The following is a 22217-nucleotide window of genomic DNA, read 5'->3' as shown; positions in this document are numbered from 1 at the left end:
CTGACTGCCATTCATATTGCCTTGGGAAAATTTTCTGAACAACCCTTTAATGTTGTAACTATGCCTGTTATACTATAAGGTTAATCCCCTGTCTTGAAAGTTAGTTTCTTTGAGATATTGTTAACCCTCACGTGTTGTTTGAAATGCGTTCTGCTTGGTTTCTTGTGATTCATAGAAGGTTTGATTTCTATATAATACACACAAAATCACATGCTAACATGCCAGGGCCAATGACTGACAGAAACTAAGATACACATCCACAAAACATAACTGCCACAGCATCCACTGTACAAAACACCAAAAGTGTAAAACACAGTGACTTAGTTGTTTAGCAACCTTTGGTACCCCAAAGCAGATTAACACTAATAATAAATCAGATCCACTTCTTATCAAATAGGAAAATTCTCATGTCGCAGGCATTCCACACTAACCCATAAGACAGGCAATTATTGAAAGAGCACATCACACACTGAAACACATGTTCAATGAACAACAAAAAAGGGGGAGAATCTGTATAGCCCGCAAGAACTTCTGTAAAAAGCTATGTATGTTATCAATTTTTTAAATTGTGACAGCACTGAAAAGAGTAAGTATGAAAGGCAAAATAGACCTCAAGCGTCCGCCTCTCCCAAGCCACCAGTCATGGTAAAAGATTTAAATTCGGGACAGTGGATGAGATCCCTAGATTTTGTGACTTGGGGACGAGGCTACGCCTGTGTGGCTACAGGAAAAGAATTTAAGTGGATTCCTTCCAGGTGTGTAAAACCATATTTAGGTACACAATCCAGCAGCAAGAATCAGAGTAACGCAGAAGTTATAAAAGAGTTATGTTTATGTTTCAGGTTTCAGGTTTACATTAAGGGACGACCAATGTGGCAGAAAGCAGTCAGTAAAAAAAATCTGTGAATGTGTGTGTGAGATGAATGAGTGGCAGCCGCCAATGAATGAAAATGAATGAAAAGAGTGAATGAATAAAAAAGAGTTGTTTGACTGGACAAATATTAAAACACGAAACACCTCACAAAATAACATTACCTCTGCCACAAGGTCACTTTAAAAGAATTTAGTTTTGCTAAGTTTATCCTGTTTCTTAAATAAAGTTGAACTCCCCAGTTACTAAAAACCCTCAGATTAATAAAGGTTATAAGTTTATACTCGGTTGGGCTAAGGCCCCTAAATTAATAAAGTTATTTCTCCAAGTTGCACTACCCTTTAGGAATATAAGAAAGTTTTATAAGGTTTACCATAGAGGTATAAGAAGCCAAGCAAGCGATGTGTTGGGTCATTGCAAGCTTTGGTAGTTTACAGTGTACTGTTCTGATTGTTTACACTGTTGTTATTACACTGTTTTTGTGACCTTCTTAAATAATTGAGAGGGGGATGATGTAGGAGACGTGTCCAAGGCACAGGGGACGTGCCAGGGTTGAGAAGCCCAAAGGAGCATGCGTCTAAATGGATAACCCTATTGGTTAGAAGGTCACATGATATCAGGGTATAAAGGGAAGCGCCAAATTTGAAATAAAACCTCTTTGTCTCACCACCTCACAAAGAGCGTGCTTCCTTCTTTACCACATAAAGTACGCCACGCTACACACTCCAGTTGAAAAAAAGAAGCCAAGTCATGGGAAAACACAGACAGATAATCAAGGCTCAGGCATGAGAGAATCCAACAAACTGTGGGACCAACATACACTTTAATGAATTCAGGAAGAAAATTTTCCCTACACTGAGAGGGTCTCTGTTAGAAAGTTGGATTATCTTTAACTAAATGAAAGCACACACTTTCATGCAGGAAATTTCATTGTATGAGGGTCAAGAAGGTGAAGTGCCAGGTCCTGCACTTAGGGCACAACAGCCCTTTGCAGAGTTGGGGTAGAGTGGCTGGAAAGCTGCCTGGTGGAAAAGGACCTGGGAGTGTTGGTCAACAACTGACTGAACATGAGGCAGCAGTGTGCCCAGGTGGTCAAGAAGGCCAATGGCATCCTGGCTTGTATCAGCAATAGTGTGGCCAGCAGGACTAGGGCAGTGATCATTCTCCCTGCATTCAGTGCTGGCGAGGTGGCACCTCAAATCCTGTATCCAGTTCTGGGCCCCTCAGTTCAAGAAGGACATAGAGGTGCTGGAGTGTGTTCAGAAAAGGACAACAAAACTGGTGAAGGGTCTGAAGCACAAGTGTTATAAGGAGTGGCGGAAGGAGCTGGGGGTGTTTAGCCTGAAGAAAAGGAGGCTCAGGGGAACCTTGTCATTCACTACAGCTACCTTAAAGGAGGTTGTAGCCAGATGGGGGTCAGTCTCCTCTCAGGTAACAAGTGACAGGATGAGAGGAAATGGCCTCAAGTTGTACCAGGGGAGGTTTAGATTGGATATTAGCAAAAATTTATTCACTGAAAGGGTGGTCAGCTATTGGAATAGGCTGCTCAGGGAAGTGGTGAGATCACAATCCCTGGAAATGTTCAAAAGGTGTGTGAATGTGGCACTTGGGGATATGGTTTAGTGGTGAACATGGAAATAGGTTAATGGTTGGACTCCTGCCAACCTTAACAACAATATGATTCTATGATTCTAATTAAGACTACAAGTAGAAATATATCTTGTCTCTAAAACCATGACAATTAGTTGTGAAAGAAATGACATGGCAAATACTGACATTATAAATTATATCATGTTCTCTGACAGACATTTTAGCTTTCTGAAATCAGGTACAAGCAGGAGACTTGGAGTGCTACATGAAAGGACATACAAGAATGCAAAAGTGAGAGAAATCTGGTTGGTTGGGTTTTCCCTGAGACATTTTTCCTTCCTGTTAGTTCTATTGCTACTGTATATAGTGGAAAAAACCAAACCACATCATAACAAAACTCTCAGAGTTCCTCCCAGGGTAAGGACAGTTCATCAGAAGTCAAACCCATCCATAGATGCAAGTCAACTGACCAGCAATGACTGCAATAGAGCATCACCAAATTACACTACTAGCGTTTAAATTACCTTCTGTTTTTGGGGGGTTTTTTTGTAATTTAGATAGTATAAATGATTATATTGTAAAGATCTCCTCTGCTGGCTTGGTCTTTCTAGCATAAATCAGTTTTTATAACAGAAAATTAGTTTTCTTCCATGTTCTGACAACTACTTCCTTCCCTTTTCTAAGAAAAGATTTACTGAATTCAAAAATTCAGGAACACTGCCAAAGTCCAATCCCTATAAACTTTCTATGAAAGGATTCTTGTCATTTCTGTTTAACACATGTAACAACTACTAGCAATAGGAAGATGAAATTCACACCCTCATTCTAATGTACTGCATGACAAAGATCTCTAATCTAACAGTGAGAAAATGGTGAATAATCATTTTGCTGACAGGACTGCAACAGTATAGCACAAACCAAGTACACAAAACTTTCCACATGTACAGAAACTGAAAGATTTTGTTTGGTTCGTTGGTTGGGGTTTTTTTGGGGTGGGGCGTTGATCTCTAAGTTATCGACATGTTGGCCTAAAGCTGGAGGAAGACACCAGCAGAACACATTTCTTTCCACATCTATGAGGTTTTTTCTTTGGCATTATAGCAATGATCCTTCTATACCTTAATAATGAAATAAAACTATATAGAGTACATTCAAACCCCCTTGCCTCTCTCCCAGAGAGACTATAATGCAGATAGAAAAGCATCACTGTAAAGACTATTATTCTCTGAGTAACCAAAAACAATACAAAAATTGCCTTTAACAGAATTAGTTGCAGATGCAGGACACTTTGTCTTCCTATACTCTGGCTGACTCAAGCACTGAAGCTGTAGCCAAATTTTTGGACAATGCTGCCATCCCTGCCCGGAGGATTGGAGCTCAGATGCATTACATGAAGCAGGCCAAAAAGACAAAATTCTGAAAATTATTTCTAGAAAAACTTGGAGTCATCATGGCTAGAAGGCTCCACAGGAGAGATTTAATGAATCCTAATTCTTCCTTATCTCTACTTCCTTAAACATTTTCCCCAAATATGGTTGCAGAAAAAGAAGCATCTTCAGACTAGAATGAAATAAAGAACGTGTTGCACGTGCTCCACATTTCCTAATTCTACACTACTGAATGCATCCCTCCTGTCCAAAAGGCCCTCTTGAATCTCTGATGCAACAAATCTGAATGACCACTGGGTCATGACAAGCTTTGCAGAATCACAGAATGGGTAAGGTTGAAAGGGACCACAGTGGGGCATCTAATTCAATATCTCTGCTCAGGTAGGGTCCCCTAGAGCATGTTACTCAGGAACGTGTCCAAATGGCTTTTGAATATCCCCAGGGAAGGAAACTGTACAACTTCTTTGGACAGCCTGTTCCAGTGCTCAGTTACCTGCACAGTGAAGAAGTTCTTCCTCATGTTCAGGTGGAACTTCTTCCGTTTGAGTTTCTGCCTATTGTCCCTAATCCTACTGCTCATCACCACTGAGAAGAGCCTGGCTCCTGCCTCTTGCTACCTTCCCTTTCAGATACTTATAGACAATTGATAAGGTCCCCTCTCACTCTTCTCTCCTCCAGGCTAAATAGTCCCAGCTCCCTCAGTCTTTCCTCATAAATGAGGTGCTCCAGTCCCTTCATCATTTTCGTTGCCTTCCACTGGACTTGGTCCCAGAGCTCCATGTCTCTTCTATTGAGGAGCCTAGAAATAGACACAGCACTCCAGATGCAGCCTCACCAAGGCTGAGTAGATGCGTAGGATCACCTCTCATGACCTGCTGGCCACTCTCTTCCTAATGCACCCCAGGATACCATTGGTCTTGTGCCACAAGGACATACCTCTGGCTCGTGGACAGCCTGTTGCCCACCAGGACCCCCAGGTCCTTCTCTGCAGAGCTGCTTTCCAGCAGAACAGCCCCCAGTCTGTCCTGGTGCCTGGAGCTATTCCTCCCCAGTGCAGGACCTTGCACTTGCCTTTGATGAATTTCAGATGGTTCTCTCTGCCCATCTCTTCAACCTGTTGAGAAAATGGCAGTACAGAACTCTGGGGTATCAGCCACTCCTGGATCCAGTACTTCTCCCTGGAGGACATCACTAGTGACAGGCCTCCAACTAGACCCTGTGCCAATGATCACAACCCTCTGAGATCTGCCATGCAACCTGTTCTCAACTCACCTAACCATCCAGCCCGCATTTCCTGAGTTTGCCTATCACGATATCATGAGCGACAGTGTCAAAAGCCTTGCTGAAGTCCAGGTAGATGACATCCACTGCTCTCCCCTCATCTATCCAGCCAGCCATTGTAGAAGGCAATCAGCTCCAATTTGACATCTTCCATAGTTAAAATGGCGTGACAGTAAACCATACAAGTTCATAAAATACAGTCTTTAAATCTGTTAAGGATAAGGAAAATCCAACAACCTGGTATGAAAAGTGGGGAAATCCAATATTCTTCTAGTGAACTGCAATAAATTGTGCTTAAGATTATCATCAATAGTACATCACAAAGTGAGAGATTACTTATTAAATAACTAGGAGTTGAACACACACATCCTCCCATTCTAGGGAAAGGAGAGCCAAACATTTATGGTACCAGCCCACATAGGCTAACAAAGTTTGCTTCCCTGACATAAACACCTATGAAATACCCCACATAATACCTACGAAAGTCAGAATTTAGATTTAAGCTTCTATCAGAGAAGCCAAATGCGCCAGAAATTCTTCATGCATTTATTTGCCCCATATTGCACCCAGCTGTATAGTAGGAAGATTATTGTTTTACATATGAAGCACTGAACATAGAGATGCTGAAGTCCAGATCACGTAAGCTATTTAGCCACCTAATCTCAGCTGAGTTCAGCATACCACAGTCTGTGTCTAAATTATTTGAACTGGGTCATTTATGATGCTTGTTCTAGATACAATATTTTTTCCATAGCTTACAAAGCCGAAACAATTTCAGTCTTACATTTAGTCACTGCCCTGTGCCCATTTGAGAACTGTCATTTAAGAAAGACTACAAAAAAATCTCACCCTGTCACAAGTGTTAACTGAGGTCCATTGCTTGTTCCCAGTTTTGTTTTTCTTAGGAATGCAGAGTGCCTTCTATTGTTTTCTCTTTCTAATCATAATTTCACTCCTTTTGAATTCCTGTGGCCTTAAAAAAAATCAGACTCTATGCAAGGGCTTTGTCAAAAGCAGCATTAAAATAAGGATCAGTAATGTAGTGTGTAACCAGAAAGCAAGGAAAACAAGAGAAGGTTACAAGTAAATTTCCACACCATGCGAAAAAAAAAGAAGAGGAGGAAACTGTAAAAAAGAACATCAAGGGACACAAAATTGATGGAAATATTATAAGAGGCAGAGTATGTGGGAGTGTCACAATGTTTATTCCAAGGTTATTTGATTATCACATCCTATATTGGATGATAAAAAGAAAAGGAAGGAGACAAACACACAAATATAAACCCTGATTAATTACCATTAACAAAGACAGTAACCAGAAAAAAATAGAGCCAAAAACATCTGGTTATTCACAATAATTGTTGGGCTACCAAGAAATGGCAGGTTACATTGGCTTTGTTTGGGACAGAATTAGTCTTCTTCATAGTAGCTCATATGGTGCTATATTCTGGATTTGTGACCAAAACATTCTTGATAATACAGGGATGTTTTTGTTTTTGCTGAGCACAACTTAACAGTGTCAAGGCATTACTCTCACACTGCCTCACCAGCAAATAGGCTGAGGGTGCACAAGTAGTTGGTAGAGGACACAGCTAAGACAACTAACCCCAACTGACCAAAGAGATATCCCATATCATACAGCATTGTGTTCACCTCAGAGAAAAGCAGAAAAGAGAGGGAATTTGGAGTTATGCAGTCTGTCTTCCCAAGTAAGCGTTACATATGATGGAGCCCTGCTTTCCTAGGAATGGTTAAACACCTGCCTGCTCATGGGAAGTACTGAATGAATTCTATACTTTGCTTTACTTGCACATACAGCTTTTGTTGTACCTATTAAACTGCTTTATCTCAACCCAAGAGTTTTTTCACTTTTAGCCTTCTGATTCTCTCCCCCATCCCACCAGGTGTGAGTGATTGAGTAGCTGCTTATCAAGGTCAACTCACACCACAGGCAAAATGGAACGCTGCAAATTATAAAGATGCAAACCTCAGGGGCCAGCATGTTGGAGGGAGTGGGTGGAAATAGGACAACTGATGAGGCAATGTGCAGGGCAAGGGAGAGCTGAGAGGAACAAAGGGAGAGTAGGCAGAAAACCCTATAAATGCAGTCAGTCAACACACTCATCACTGCAAATCTATTCTATCTTCTCATTAATTCCTTTCTTCCTTATCTCTGGATAGCCTACCTCGCTCTCCTTCCTGTGTGTCTTATGTGCTGCAAGGATTAGGTGCCAGCTACAGATGGGATCAGCATGAGTGAGATTGGTGCCAGCTGCTAGAATCAGACTGGAGGTGTAAGTGCCTCAGGGCTGTGGTGTCAGCTACTGGAGCGAATGTGGGGGTCCCAGCCACCAGCCAGTAGTGTGTGTCCCAAACACCAACTACTGCGTGGAACTGCCATGACTGAGGCAGGTGTGGAGCTTAGTACTTGTGGCTAGAGCCGGACTGTAGGTGATGTACCTTGTGCCCACGTACCTTGTGCTGGATGATGCAGGTCAAATGTCTGCGTTCCCCAAACTAGGTGTGCTTGGAGTGAGCATTTGCTACCAAACTCAAAGCTCGATGAGCCAGTGAGCATGAGGGCTTGGGGCAGGCTGGGGTATTAGGCAGGTGAAGGGTCTGTGATTATATTCAGAGTATGGGATGCCTGTGGAACGAGAGTGTGAACGTTGCTAGTGAACACCAACCTGGACAAGACAGTGAATAAGGGACCAATATGGCAGGTAAGAGAGCCAGGATCTGTGCAAGGGTGCTAGGCACACAGTGCCAGTACTCGAGGAATCTATGAACATGTGCTTGTGAACCTAGAGAGCATTGTGTGTGTGCCTGCATTACGGCCCTTCTGCCTTTGCTAGACAAAGGGGAGAAAAGGGATGTGGCCGCCTGGGCTTGTTTAACATAGGTCCTGTAGGTGGATGCAGCTAAAGACGCAGCTGTCTGTGGCAGCCTGTAAGTAGCCATGTCAGTGTCCTGTGTGCATGTCTGTACGTGTCTCTGAGACAAAAGCTCAGCTTCACTTCCAGCTGAACCAGCAAGTGGGAAAGTGGCAACTACATTAAGCAGCCCAGGGTAAACACAGTCCTGGTACACAGGTACCTTAGACTAGGCTCCAGTAGCTGTGCTACTGGAAGTAGCAGAAGTCCTGAGCCAGAGCTGCTGAAGGTGGTAATCAGATTACATCCTGTAATAGAAATGTGTTCAGAGAACAAAGCGTTGAAGAGAAGGTGAATTGTCTTAGTTATTTTCTAGTCCCATCAGCAGCTCCAAACCTTTTTGTCTTGGTGGCTTAAGCAACAACAATAATTTTCTGGCATAAAACAATTGGTTCACCATGTGGAACCAACCAGGGCTGATAATGACAAATAGTTCTTTTCATTATTGGTGTTAGGGAGCAGGAAGTGAGGCTGTCCCAGGACTGAGGAAGCCAGAAGCAGAGGATGGCCACAATGCAGGCTAGGCAGCACCCGTAAAACTGGGGCACAGGCTCATAGAACCTAAACCAGGCAGGCAGAACCAAGTGGTGAGAGCAACAACTCCCATCTGAAGCCAATCCAGGAAATCCAAACACCCATAGGGCTGGGCCCAGGCAGGAGTACAGGATGACACAGAGTTGAAACACCAGCTGTGGGCCCATGGATGGGGGGCAGTCTCCCTGGTGAGACTGGTTAGGGCCATTAAGGCCCTCAGGGCTCTGACGACTGGTTCACAGTTGACAGCTGGTTTAAACCTGAATAAGTAGTATTTTTCCCTCTGATCAGGATGGTCAACTGGATGGCAGGTCTGAGCTATATCCATGTGCTGTACTTAGACAAGGAGGGTAAGAAAGCACTGAGGCTGGAGAAACTACACCTGTTGCTCTGTCTAGCCTCCTCCCCTCCAGAATATGAAATGGACATGTCACTGCATACTCTTGACATGTACCAGCATTACTCTCATATTTATTTATTTATTTATTTATTTATTTATTTATTTTAAAAAAAAAAAGGGCAACCATTTTCTTGTGATTATAACTTCTGATCTCTTTTAAAACTACCAATTGCAAAGCCTGCACAGAGGTCATTATTACTAGTTTTTATACTATACCAGAAAAAGTAATTTCCATCAGGTTATATTATACACACATTTCTCAAACAGAAATGCAAACATTTCAAAGCCTACCATCATAGTGCATGTTCTGTATTGCATTCTGATAGTTTTTTCCCTCTCCCCAGGAAAAACACCAGGAATATTTACCACATACCTCTTATCATGCAATTCCTGTAAGCTGGAGTACACCTACTTTCATCTTACACAGATTTTTGGCGCAATTGAAGCTGCCCATGAAAACTAACAGGATTTGGAAGATGCTTCCTGGTTAGTCTGATGGTGATAGTGAAAGAAGGCAAAGAAGTGTAAGATCTCCAGACCACTGCCTCTCTTTCAGCCTTCTCTTGACCCTTTGCATCTGCAAGAACAAAAGATTCATTGCTCCCTTACCCTCAATGCCCTTTGAAAAAAAAAGAAAAAAAAAAAAACAACCAAAACCCCAGCACTTCTGACCATGACAAGTTACTTCCCAGCAGAAACTCCCAGTCGCATTTGGCAGCAAAACCTCACTCACTATTTCTAAAACAACTAAAAGCTATATGGAACATGTCCAGATAACAAATAAATCACACATGGAATAAAGAAGAAAAGACCTCATAAGATAACCAGGAAATAGAAGAAGGGGCAGTACTCCCATGAATGAGACTTAGTCTTGCTCTTGGCTGCTTGTGATGAGAGCCTAGATGCAATCTCACCAAGTCTGACACCATGACAACACATGTTGTACAATGCTTTCCATCTGAAAAGCGGAAAAAATGTGATTCAGAGATAACTTGCCCTTTATTTCACACCAATTGCTGTGTTCATGCATGTCCTCATTTTGTACACAGATTTTCACTGCCCACATTAGCAAAGTAATCCAGACTGTTTAGCTCATCCTCTCAGGCCAAGAGCTAAACAAAGAGTAAGCACAGAGCTACTGAGTTATGTTGGAGCAAGTCAGATCAAAAGACACAACCAGGTAAAAAGAGATGCTGCTGAACTGCTGGTGCTCCTTAGCATCTGTTATATCTTGTTACTTGCTGGCAGTTAGATTTCTGCTGCACAACATTTAACAGCATCAAGTTCACACACATCGCTACTGGAACAGAATTCAATTTAGTACCACTTCAGGAGGGCTGTGTGTACCTGTTTAGGCAAATACCAATCTGCAACCCTCCAGAGGGCTCTCCTGCTCCATGGAAGTATGATGGCTTGCTTAGAGACCTCTTAACTTGGAGCTGCATTGCCCAATACTGAATACACACAGCAGCAGCTCCAGAGATGCATTCTACCTTTATGTTTTTTGACAAAACCAAAATACTTCATTGCCATCCCCATAGCTCAAAGCATCCCAAAAGCACATTCAAATTTCAGTTTTGTTTCCCTTAAGACTGCAATATGTCAGCTTCCCAGAGGTACATCTTTCCAAAACGGCTTTCTGGATGAGGAGGTATTATGAATAATTTCATAAACACTGAAATAATGTCCATCTGATGGCTGCTTCTAACAGTGTATCATGCGAAAATACTCCAGCAATTCAGGAAAGATTTCAGACTTCATGGAAAAGGTCTCAGGTTGGAAAATGCTCAAGATTCCAAAATATTCAGGCAAGTGCTGGAATAAAATACTGAAGTGAAACATCCTCATGCAGCAAGATGAAGTGGACAATTCTTTTACTTACAATATCTGTAAAAGAGAAAAAAAATTAAAAAACAAATCCATCCTAAAGCAGGAAAAATACTTACATCTTCTACAGAATGCCACCATAAGAATACAATGCTTTTACCACTTCTGACAGAAGGATGACTAGACATATTCAGGTCCTTGATGGTTTAGGAAGCATTAATAGTCTATGAAAGCTGATATCAAAAAGCAAATATCTAATAGGTATAGGTATAGGTTTATAATGCTATACCCATTATTTAAATCTTCCTTGGGAAATTCTTAGCATCTGCACTAAACGATAATACACAGATGTTCTCAGGAAAAGCATACCGAGTTATTAAAATAGAGTATAGACCCCTGCATAGCCTTCTGCTAGAAAGTACATACTGTTTCTATGGCTAGAAACACTAGCTGTATAAAAAGCATTTTGGTATTAGAATCAATGTAAGAAGGCATCCAAAGGGGAAAAAAAAAAAAACCACATGACAGTAAATTCCAGTTTCTCCACTAGAACCTAAGGACTTTAAGACTTCCAAAAAATAATACCTCAAAATAATAATAAAAATAACAACTTCAAAACAAAGACAAGAAAACACCCATGATTTGTCAGTCTGATTATTCAACTTGATAAAAGGGCTTGACTTATTTTATTTTTTTTCTTCCCCAAATGCCTTAAGTCTGAAGCTTACTGCCTAAAAATATAAATATTAAAAGTCATCGGGTACAATAAAAATAGTTGAGTTTTAAACAGACAAAACGGAGGATATGCTGTTCTGCTGAGACTATAAGTACAGCAAACATCCCTCCTTGGAGTTTGCAAACAGAGCTGCTGAACTTACTGCACAATGCTTTTGTAGGATTGACCTGCTGTCCAGCAAGCAGCTGCTGCAGCTTCTTGATGTCTATGCGTGCCTCAGCCATACTTTCCAGATTTCTGCCTTGAGCAGAACTTTGACACCCATCTTCTGATGCTAAAAGCATAAGAACACAACACTTAAATAAGGAGTTTCAACACATACAGGGACACCACTGAAAACTGCTGAAGCATTGGAACTAAAATGGCTTGTTTTTCAGAAACAGTAGTGCAAGGAAAAGAAAGCCCAGTTTTCCTACAAAGCTGTCAACAATATTGGAAGAGATCTCCCACCCCTCTAAACATGAAACAGCCATAGGCCACGTTTTCTTTTAAGATTTCATTTGAAGACTTTAAAGTACTTGATGCTATTTTCTAAAGAATAAAAAGTAAGTACTGTTATAATCAACACACTTAAGTAATGAGATCAGACAGACACAAGAGGTAGCAGAGAAACATACCCCAGGGAGGATTTCCCAGGTCTTTAAAATGTGTTGTTACAGATACTAAGTCAGTTTCTATTTTCAAGTTCATTTCTCCACTCAAGTTTGCTTCAATCACCTGCAACACAATCAATCTCGATTTTAGGCAACCCACTTTTACACTGCAGAATTACAGAAGAATACAGTTGTTTTGTTCAAATACAAGCTTCCAGAAGCAGGTCAACCATACTTTCTGAACATGGTTTGAACATTCAAATGTTCGGCTACAAAGTGTATTTCTCATCCTTCCTGTATGAATTATCGGAGACCAAACTCTCAGAAATTATGAAAAGAAAGAAATTGACTTGCTCTCCAGTACTTTTAGAACAAGTATTCACTTTGGGAAATTCATGCCCTAGGAAAAAGGCTTTAGAAATGAGAAGCTGAATCTGAAAAAACGCAAGGATTCCTGCATTTCCATTCAGCTCCTCCACAAATAGAAAGGCACCTCACAGTCTGTATGACACTCACAGAATATGGGATGCACCAGGAGTTGACATGCAGTTACAGAGCTGCTTTAGAAAACTTAAAGACAACCACTGCATCAGACCAGTAACTCTAAGAAGGACTCTGAACCACTAGAAATCCTGGAAGAGTGCTGAAAGCTTTCAAATTCCATCCTAATCAAGTGTCCAGAAGGAGACTACACATGACCTTATGCAAATCCCAAGCAGATCAGAGGATTCCTAAAGCATAACTAAGCACTTCATTTCTGTGATTAGAAGAATTCTCAATAATTTTTAAAAAGATGCATCACAACCAGAATCTCCTATAGAATGGAGAGGCCAAGCTCCCAAACAATGGGCCAACTATCTGAAATTGCTTCTAAAAATCCATTTTGCAGCACTGATCTCGGCCAGTTTTATTACCAGGATGCATCTAGCAAAAAGAATTGTGATAACTGATGTTTTTGTTCTTTAATAACATGAAAGCAAGGCACTTAGTAAAGTGGGTATGCCCAGTGTTGATACACTACCTCTTCTGAGTGCTGCTGAACACCAGATTCAATCCCATCATACAGCTATCCAGTGTGAGAAAAGATCCTTAGCTCTGGAAACAAAGCCCTGTGCTTAATTTTGTGTAGGCATTTCCACTGAGGACATGGGGAAAGAAAGCAAAAATTAAGTCCCCCAAAAGACTAATAAAGAAAAAGAGTTTCAAGTGTATTTTCAGGATGACTGCCACTTGCAAAACTGCCAGAAACCCAGGGTAATCTCTCAACTCTTCCAAGTCTGGAAAACTGAGACTGTCCCAATTTCAGGATTGTCAGTTAACAGAAAATGTCCTAATTATCAAAACTGGTATAAATAGCACTAAAACCAAACTATTTCAAAGCTCTACACTTACTAAGTTCCATGTTAATCAATTCTGGTGACTGTGAGCAAAAACAACTAAATAAAAAACCCAAAGCCTTTTTATGTCCAACTGCAGAGGGGTTCTTTCAATGGAAGGCACTCCAGGACTCCAGAAACCCAGAGGAGACTGGAAACCCACCATGTCAGAGCCTAAAGCACAGTCTGTCATCCAGGAGCTATTAGCAGAATTTCCTTTAAATCCTACCTCAAGTTTACCTAAAGTTCATTCACACAGACACCTAACCCAAGACTCACTCTTCATTTCTTTAATGAAGTCACCTGGAAAGTCTCTAGCCAGCTTCCTGAAGGACTGTAAATTCTTATCAGCTACAAAGAGTGGCTTGTAGCAACACAATGCCATGATCTTTCAAGAGTTCAGTACAAAGAGTATCACTTTCTGCGAAGCTCTTCAGTGTAAATCCTAAAATAAATCCCATCATTCTCTTCAACTTCATACAGTCTTCAGGTGCCTTGATTTCAATGTCTGTCTCATCCCAAAATAAGATATAATGTGGTGTCACCAGTTTACAACAGTGAAATGTTACATCCCTGTTGAAGTAAGGTCTGTAGCATACATATTTGAAGTGCCTTAACTTACAATGAAATTGCTGAGATTCTTCATTCTTTCCACAACACTCTTCATTATTTTCAGCACTGGTAGGTAAATACTGACCTAGAAAGACATAAGAACTTCATTTGCACAAGTTTTTCATGTGTGTCTGGGATGTGACACATTTATTTTTCCTTTCAATTCTATCTTAGTTTGGACTGAATTATCTATGGCTTGTAGGATGCACAATATTTATCTGAAATCAGCAAATGTCTCAGAATGGAGGAACTCTTTCCCATTATACCAACAGGCAACTGCACTCTAGCAATTGCTTCAGACATAATGTTCCAAATCCGTGTTCAAAATAGAGACAGGTTTTTGCAGGTCAGATGCTCACATGAAAGTATACACCTGTGTAACTAAGTAGTTAATAACTATAGCCAAAAAGGAAAGAAAAAGATTCCCATGATACTGCATTCATTTCTGGAACTGCAGCAGTGTAAATCTGAAATAACAGAACAAAATTCTTCAAGTTTCTACTCAGTTGTATGTCTTCAAAATTTAAATACTCTTAGCTTAGAGGTAAGAGGCATCCACAACCTCAAACAGGAGCACATTTGCACAAAGACCTTTCCTTGCAACTCTGCTAAAAGTCACAAAATATATAGAGATGATATCTAAAAATCTAAAAGGAGGAAACACACGTATCTCTAACTCTGCCAGGTAGGCCATGAATTTCAGAAAGAACAGATTATTTGGGCCATTTGGTGCAGAAACAGCCGAAACAGCCTAAAACTGTGTGGTTTAGAGACGCTCCACTTTAAAGACATGCAAGTCCTTTGCTCCTCCCTTCCTCCACTCTGAATATCACAGAAAAATCTGGTAACTATCTGCTCTGTTTTCACAAGTTCTGGACTCTCTTGTCAAGACAGAAGCCATGTTCCACCCCTCTCCAAATCTGTAGACTACAGTCTTCCCTCCTTCTTTTCAACTCCTTTCCAAATCCCAGCAGTATACTCTGTAGCAGTAGCATTCCAATTGCAACCTCCCCTTTCCATACGGAATATAAAAGCAGAGGCTTACATCAAAGTCTGGCATAGTGGGCTCTCTGAAGTCATTCCATATTCTTCTGGGAATAACCCCCACAGGAATGTCATGTGTCACAATCCTACTGCTGCTTGATAAAGATGGCTTGAGGGAAAGAGAGGATGCTCTTGCAGTTAAAAACAGGACTTGAATTCCAAATTTAAAGCTTTCAGACCCACTGTGGGCAGTAACTACATGTCCCAGACATCAGTTCCAGTTTTCCCTAAGTTCCTCTCAATATGCTCTAAAGTGGACTTCCCTTTTGAATGAGGAAAGGTTTCTGAGGTATCATGCATAAGTATATATATATATATATATATATATATATATATATATATATACACACACATATATATATATATATATAAAAGATATCCTTAGACCTGAAGAGGTGAATCAGTGGTGTTACCAACAACAACAAAAATCAGAAGACAGCAGTTTGAAATGCAATGTCAGGATAATCAAATGCAAATCACTAGAACCAAACACTACACTGAAACCTAATGGCTTCAATAAAAAGGCAATAATCCACAGAAGATATAGAGAATGAAGTAATGGAAAGAAGAAGACATTAGAAAAAGTTGTTTCAATCACATAGCTTTCATTCTTCCTCCCTCTTGCCTTTGGAAAATACAAAGCTGGTTCTGTGTGCTACCAACCATAATGGCAAGAAAGGCTAGTGAAATGGAAAATAGCACAATGTTTTTTCAGTTTTCTAGAATTACACTAAAGATTAAAATTGTGCTTTTCCTAAGATCAAATGATAAAGAATTAATTTTTCTTAATAATGAACATAAAAGCATGGTTGCACTTACTAACTCCACAGCAACTCTGAGACAAGGACAGTGTTTATTAGTCAACTTGATCTTCACTGCCTTAGCACTGTGGGCAGTTTTTAATGCTCTTGACAGGTTCTCAGGCACCAACTCTAAATAGATTTCATTGTGCTCTGCAGCTACTCCTTCCATCTGAAATTCGTCGAAGAAATTCCCCTACAATTTTTGAAAGTTGCAAAATAAAATAAAGCAAATGAGAGGGGCAAGTTTTATCCATCAGACCGTAAGCCTAGAACTGCACAGGAACAACAGGAAACTCTCCTCTGCCTGGCATCATCTGCTGGAATCAAAACAGGCTGCATAAGCATGAAGGCTCATTGCTTCAGGCTCTAAATCTATTTATTTTCTCCTCTAACACGTATCAGTCTACAAAACAGTGAGTTATGCTTTCCTGTTTCCAGTTTTGGGCAGGCCCATATGGGCCAGCACACACCAAAGCTTTACAGTTGAAGTGACAACTGAGATAAAGAGGATATCTAACCTGAAACGCCTGTGACCAGACAGGCCTTAAGAGATCTGGCACACCTCAGGTGAGGGCTGCAAGAAATGCCTCATACACCAAACCCAACTGCCTGCTCTGGTTTTCAACACCATGTGATTTTTGAACTTCCCTGGGCTCACCTGGCACAGCTCACACCACATACTCGCGCCTCCATTTGCTACTTTATCGGAGAGGATGAAATACAACTTGCAGACAGTAAGGCGCAGGGTGCACGTCTTGGTTAACTTGGAGATTGTGTTAATTACACCTGCCGGAGGGAGGGAGGGGGACGTTACAGAGGTGACCGTTCCACACACCCCGGTCCCTGCGGGACAGGGGAGAAACCCTCAGTCTCCAAAAACGCAGCTCGTGCTGCTGCGGAAACTCCCAAACACCTCGGGGCAAATGAAAGCGCCTCATGCTACCTCCTCCCAGGAAAGGCCTCTGGGCCTGCGGCCCGGTCCTCACCTCCCTTCCTCTCCCCTTTGCCCGGGAAAGTCGAAGCCAGTCGCTTAGCAAGGCACTGCCGCCCTTCAGCCTGACCTGCCATACTCACGGCTGAAGTTGTTGAGGCAGGCGAGATCCACAATCTTTGCCCGAAATCGCATGGTGGCGCGACCCCCCCAGCTCGCTGCGCGGCACCGCCCGCCGCTGACGGCACGGCTGGGGGCGGGCCCGGGCAGAAGGCGGTCAGAGAGGGAGAGTCCTCTGGCGGAACAGTTTCTCGCAGGCAGAGGGCAGTGCAGCCGATTTTGGATGCGCGGCGGCGGCGGGCAGGCCCCTGCGGCCTTGCACTGGCTGGCGACTTCTCTCTGTAGTAGCGGTTCTCGCAGGCAAAGCTGAAAAGCTCACCTCAAAACAAAACCTCTCGGCACTCCCAGCACATATGTCTAAATGCATCTGTATTGGTCCCGCTCCCGATGTCTTGAAGAATTTTCTTCTTCAAATCCAAGGGGCCCCTTATAGCAGACACCATCAGCCCATGGTAGGGGACAGGCTCCCCCACTACCCTTGGGTGCAGAACTATGCCCAACATGAAGCCACGGTGAGGGAGGAAAGCAACAGTCAGTGTAAGAAAGCAGAGCAAAGCAAGCTTTCTCTCGGGCCTTTCCACTTACCCATTGTTAGCCAGGCCACCCAAAAAGGGCTGGCCAACCGGAAGTGTTTAGAGAAAGGCATTCTCTATCAGACTGGGCAGCTCGTGCAGACAGGCTCCATTTGCCTGGCATTTCAGCTTAGTGCATGATGTGCAGGGTTTTATGCAGAGGCTGGAATAGTTCAAGGAAAACCTTGCTTTACTTGTTAGCGTGCAGCATGGCTGTTTCCTATAGAAGACAGTGCCCTTTGCCTTATGGTCTTGGTTCCTCGCAGTCCTTGAAAACTATAGCATTTGCAGAGACGGTTTTCTAGTGTTGTTCTTTTTGGTTCCTCAGGATTGTCCAGTGTTCTTTTGTCACGCGGCAGTTTAGGTCAGCTAAATTTCTTCTCTTTCGTTTGATTTTGAAGTACTCTAGGGATGCTGCACACGTCTTGATGCTGTCTTTCAATACAGTCATTATGGAGAAAATTAAAAGAAAACCTTAGGTCTATGTAACTCTATCTGACATATACAGCAACCGTTTCTGGAGAGGTTATTGTCTGGTTGCGTTGCTCCCAGGTCCTGTGCACTTCATGTAAATCAGCTGAATATTTTTCTAGAGAATCCACTCCAGTGCAGAAGGACGTAACAAATTCTGATTTAGGATCCTGCCAACTACACCAATTTGTCACAAATGTGTGATTTATGGTCACTCAAAGAATCACCATGAAAGGTTTTAGCAAAGTGGGCTTAATAAACATTTATAAACATGATTTAACGAAGCTCAGTGACAAGTTTCATTCTATCGTGGATGAAACATACTAAAAAGATTCGAATTTGAATAATTTTAGAATGATTTACACTGAGACCAAAGACGAGAAGGAGTGAGGAAGACCCTCGTGTTGAGTGACAAGGTTAAGAGTAGATTCTCTGCCTTTCTGTACTCCTGATAGAGCTTATGTGTAGCTAGGTCCTGTCTTAGTCTCAGAGTTGGATAACAGGTTATACCTAAAGGAATTAAGTACATGGATTTCATTAGTATTATTTCAGCATGTTATCAGCAACTTACTGAGTATCTGTTGTGAATAAAGGGTCTCTCTGCTTCAGGTAAAGGAATATCTCTCAGTCTCATGTAAGGAATCTCAAACTTGAGAGGCATCCCAGCTCAATGGAAGAGTCACTAGTGTGCAGTCCAGTTGCAATTTAGAGAGAATTTGAATTGGACTCATCTGACAATCTGTCATTAGTAGAAAAGCTTCTCTGCTTCAAGGAGCAACCTTGAGAGGTGTCCCAGCTCAAGGGGAGATCGCACCATGCAGACATGCTGACTAGTAGGGACCCCAAAGGAGAATCACTCAGGCTGTCATATTTATGGAATAAAGTGATTGGTTTGTTGTCAAATTCCATGTGATGGGAAAGGTATGCATAAAGCTCCTTGTACTTGCAACTGTCTTTGTTCCTAGGTAAAGAAGTCTTGGAAAACCCACCTTCTGTGTGTTAATCACAGGATTGGTGTTACAAGCTCGTGTGCATCATTGCTCACTGGATCACTGTGCTCACTGGATCACTGTGCTCACTTGGGGGTTTCCTGGAGGTGTTCTTGGCCTGACTATGTCTCAAGCCTTTACCTCCTTTGAGCCTGTACCAAAGATTTGGTTAAGGGGTGCATCCGTCACAAAGGGTTAGGCAGAATCAATCCTAATTCAAATATTTAAATAATAAAGTCAGTACTGTGGTTTGGAAATACTGTATTTTTCAGTATAGCACTTCATTGATAAAAGTCATTCTAACAAGATGATAGTTCACTGTCAAGTCTGTCACACAATGTATTCACATAATGTGAATACATTACATTGTCATCTTTTGTAAATTCCCATTTCTGTTGACTGCTGTTGTTGAATTTGAGAAGCATCATTGGTCTCCAGGATGACAGAAATGGTTCTGTATCACTCTAGTCTTTAATTGGTAGACCCCTGGGTGAGATATGGCCACACTGGAGTACAGGAGATCACTGAAAGGTGTAGCAGAAGAAGGGGAGGTTAGGTAAGATAGTAGCAAGTGCAACAGTGGAAAAAATTATTCCTAGAGGGGTGATTTGGAAATTCTTGGGAAGTCAAGAGTTGAATGAGGAGGAACTAGATGGTCAGCCCACTGGATTTTTCTTGCCCAAATTGAAGGAATACCTGGGAAGAACTGTAACAACAATTTTATAGTCTTAATCTTGAGAGATAACTGGTAGGTCACCTACTACGTTAACCCCTTCCTGCATTAACCTTTATTTACATTTAACATCTTGATTTCTTTCAGGATCTCAAGTTCCAATTTAAGCTGAGTTGAGGTCTTCAAAGGTAACTTTCTCTCCTTTCCTTTCTTTGCCTGTCAATTATTTCTACTCTATTCACTGTGATTTCTGCTAGTGGTGTATCCCAACATTTCACACAGCAGTCCTTACCAGCCGATAGCCAGTGAAAGCAATTCCATGACCGTTGTTGAGGTTTCTTTCTTATGTCAGCTCTTACAAGAACACAGATAACTTAAGGAACTGAATAGTTTCAAAGTTTTCTGAAGATACTATTTTTTCCATTTTTTTTTATAAATATACTAACAAACCTTCTAGTTTTTGTTTTCAGAACCCAACTATGGCACTCCAGTGCTCAAAGCTGTTGCTTGAGTTCAGGGTGACTTCTCAACAGAGAACACTGAGATTAAATTAAATGGCCTAGACTTTTCTACACTAATACATGTTTATTTTCCCCACCTATTTTAAGTTGAAACAGTCATGGTTTAGCCTTGCCTGCTTATCAATCCTATCTACCTCCTCTGTGTTCTACCAGATGGATGTCAACAGAGCACTTCTTTTGGAGTGGTGAGCATTTCCTTTCTGGAGTACTGAGGGTAGGAAGAAAATGTAGGCTGTTTACCTGACTCTACCATCTTAGTTTTTAGCCATCAAGCTTAGAAATATTTTTAAAATACTGATGGCTTCACAAAAAGTAGAATAGAATGAGGTGTGTTTCAACTCTGTTTCTAGTGAGAGAGATAGAAGTTAACACTGCAAAACTTTATTTTAAATTTGTCTAGTTAGCTATGCTGTAGATCTTCATTGTGTCTTCTTTAATTTGCTCAATTATATTATTTATATCTGTTATCCATTTAGAAACCTCTATCTTATGCTTAAGCACTTAATTAAAAAGGACTAGGTAATCAGGGAAGAGATGCAGTACAAGAATTTGTATAAATGTACTTTTAAAATTTTACTTAGGCAATGTGTTGAAAGCTGGTAAAAGAACATGTATACTCAGATTAATATCAACACTCTTTTCATGCTTCATATTCCAGTGAATCATTTATATGCAAATAACAATTACAAAATAAACAAGTCAGTCTAGGCAATATGAACTTGCTATAACTTTAAAAGCAGAAAATAAGAAAAAAAAGGAAGAAAATAAATGGCAAGTTCTTCAGTGCTGTGGCATTTCTAGGGAATTTTCAAATATCCATTTCCATTTGAATACTATATTAGCCTTCTCAGATCTCTCATTACTGAGGGGTTTTATATATTTTCTGTTACTTATATAGCTCCTTTCTAGACTTGATACCACAAACTGTAATCGGTTATTTCCTCTCTGAATTAATCTCCTCTACTTCCCCATTCCCCTCACCCTCCCCCCTCCGCTGGAAACTGGGCAATTTCCAGTCAGGTCAAATAACCACAACCTGTGTTTCTGTGTTTCAAAAGCAATGATTTTATATGTTTTCCCCTAACCTTAACACTAATCCTAATCCTAATCCCCATTCCTCAGCCAAACCCTAAACCTTCTAACCCTAAACTCTTATCCAAATTCAAATCATAGAAGAGACTTGTAGAGTAATAGAAAGAATTGAGTTGAGAGGGACCGAAATCATCTAATTCAACCTCCCTTGCCATGGGCAGGGACATCTTTCATTAGACCAAGTTGCTCAAGCCTCATCCAACCTGACCTTGAAAACTTCCAACAAGGGGGCATCCACAACTTCTCTGGGTAACCTGTTCCAGTGTCTCGCCACTCTTATCATAAATATTGACTTCCTTGTATCCAATCTAAATCTACTCTCAGTTTAAAACCATTACCCCTTGACATGTCACTACAGGTGTAAACAAAGAGGCTCTCTTCTTCTTTCCTGTATAATGAAAGGCTGCTACAAGGTCTCCCTAGAGCCTTCTCCAGGCTGAACAACTCTCTCAGCTCTTCCTCATAGGAAAGGTGCTCCAGCCCTCCGATCATCTTTGTGGTCCTCCTCTGGACCTGCTTTAACAGGTCTATGTCTTTCTTGTGCTGAGGACCCCAGAGCTGGATGCAGTACTCCAAGTGGGGTCTCACTAGAGCTGAGTGCAAGAATCACCTCCCTTGACCTGCTGGCCACAATTTTTTTGATGAAGCCCAGGATGTGAATGGCTTTCTGGGCTGCAAGTGCACATTGCCCACTCTTACCTAATTTGTTACCCACCAATATCCCTGAGTCCTTATCCATAGGGCTGCTCTGAATATTCCAGCCTGTATTGATATTGGAGAGTTGCCAACACCCTTGCAGGACCTTGCACTTGTCCTTGTTGAACTTTATAAGGTTCATACAGGCTCACTCCTGAAGCCTA

General features: G+C 41.4%; 1 protein-coding gene across 5 annotated transcripts; it reads right to left on the bottom strand.

The window, feature by feature from the left end:
• Nucleotides 1–9977: 9977 nt before the first annotated feature.
• Nucleotides 9978–17198, bottom strand: HUS1 (HUS1 checkpoint clamp component). Of its 5 annotated transcripts, none has more exons than XM_051798800.1 (8): nt 17063–17198; nt 16647–16774; nt 16005–16181; nt 15187–15294; nt 14152–14226; nt 12178–12277; nt 11703–11834; nt 9978–10884 (listed from the first exon to the last, which is right to left on the bottom strand). In XM_051798800.1, exons 1-8 carry the CDS (start codon nt 17112–17114, stop codon nt 10802–10804), a joined length of 855 nt encoding a protein of 284 aa, XP_051654760.1. In that variant the 5' UTR covers nt 17115–17198; the 3' UTR covers nt 9978–10801. The 5 variants fall into 5 exon arrangements, with proteins under 5 accessions (XP_051654760.1, XP_051654761.1, XP_051654762.1 ...); XM_051798801.1 differs by having other exon boundaries at nt 17050–17181; XM_051798802.1 differs by having other exon boundaries at nt 11728–11834; nt 16975–17179.
• Between the last annotated feature and the right edge of the window lie 5019 nt (nt 17199–22217).

Source organism: Manacus candei, unplaced genomic scaffold (genome assembly GCF_025592945.1).
Source record: "Manacus candei isolate 608988 ecotype Guabito, Panama unplaced genomic scaffold, ASM2559294v1 h1tg000049l, whole genome shotgun sequence".
In the NCBI taxonomy this organism is placed as follows: domain Eukaryota; kingdom Metazoa; phylum Chordata; class Aves; order Passeriformes; family Pipridae; genus Manacus; species Manacus candei.
Note: the sequence above shows the minus strand (reverse complement) of the source record. Positions and strands in the feature narration are given on the sequence as shown.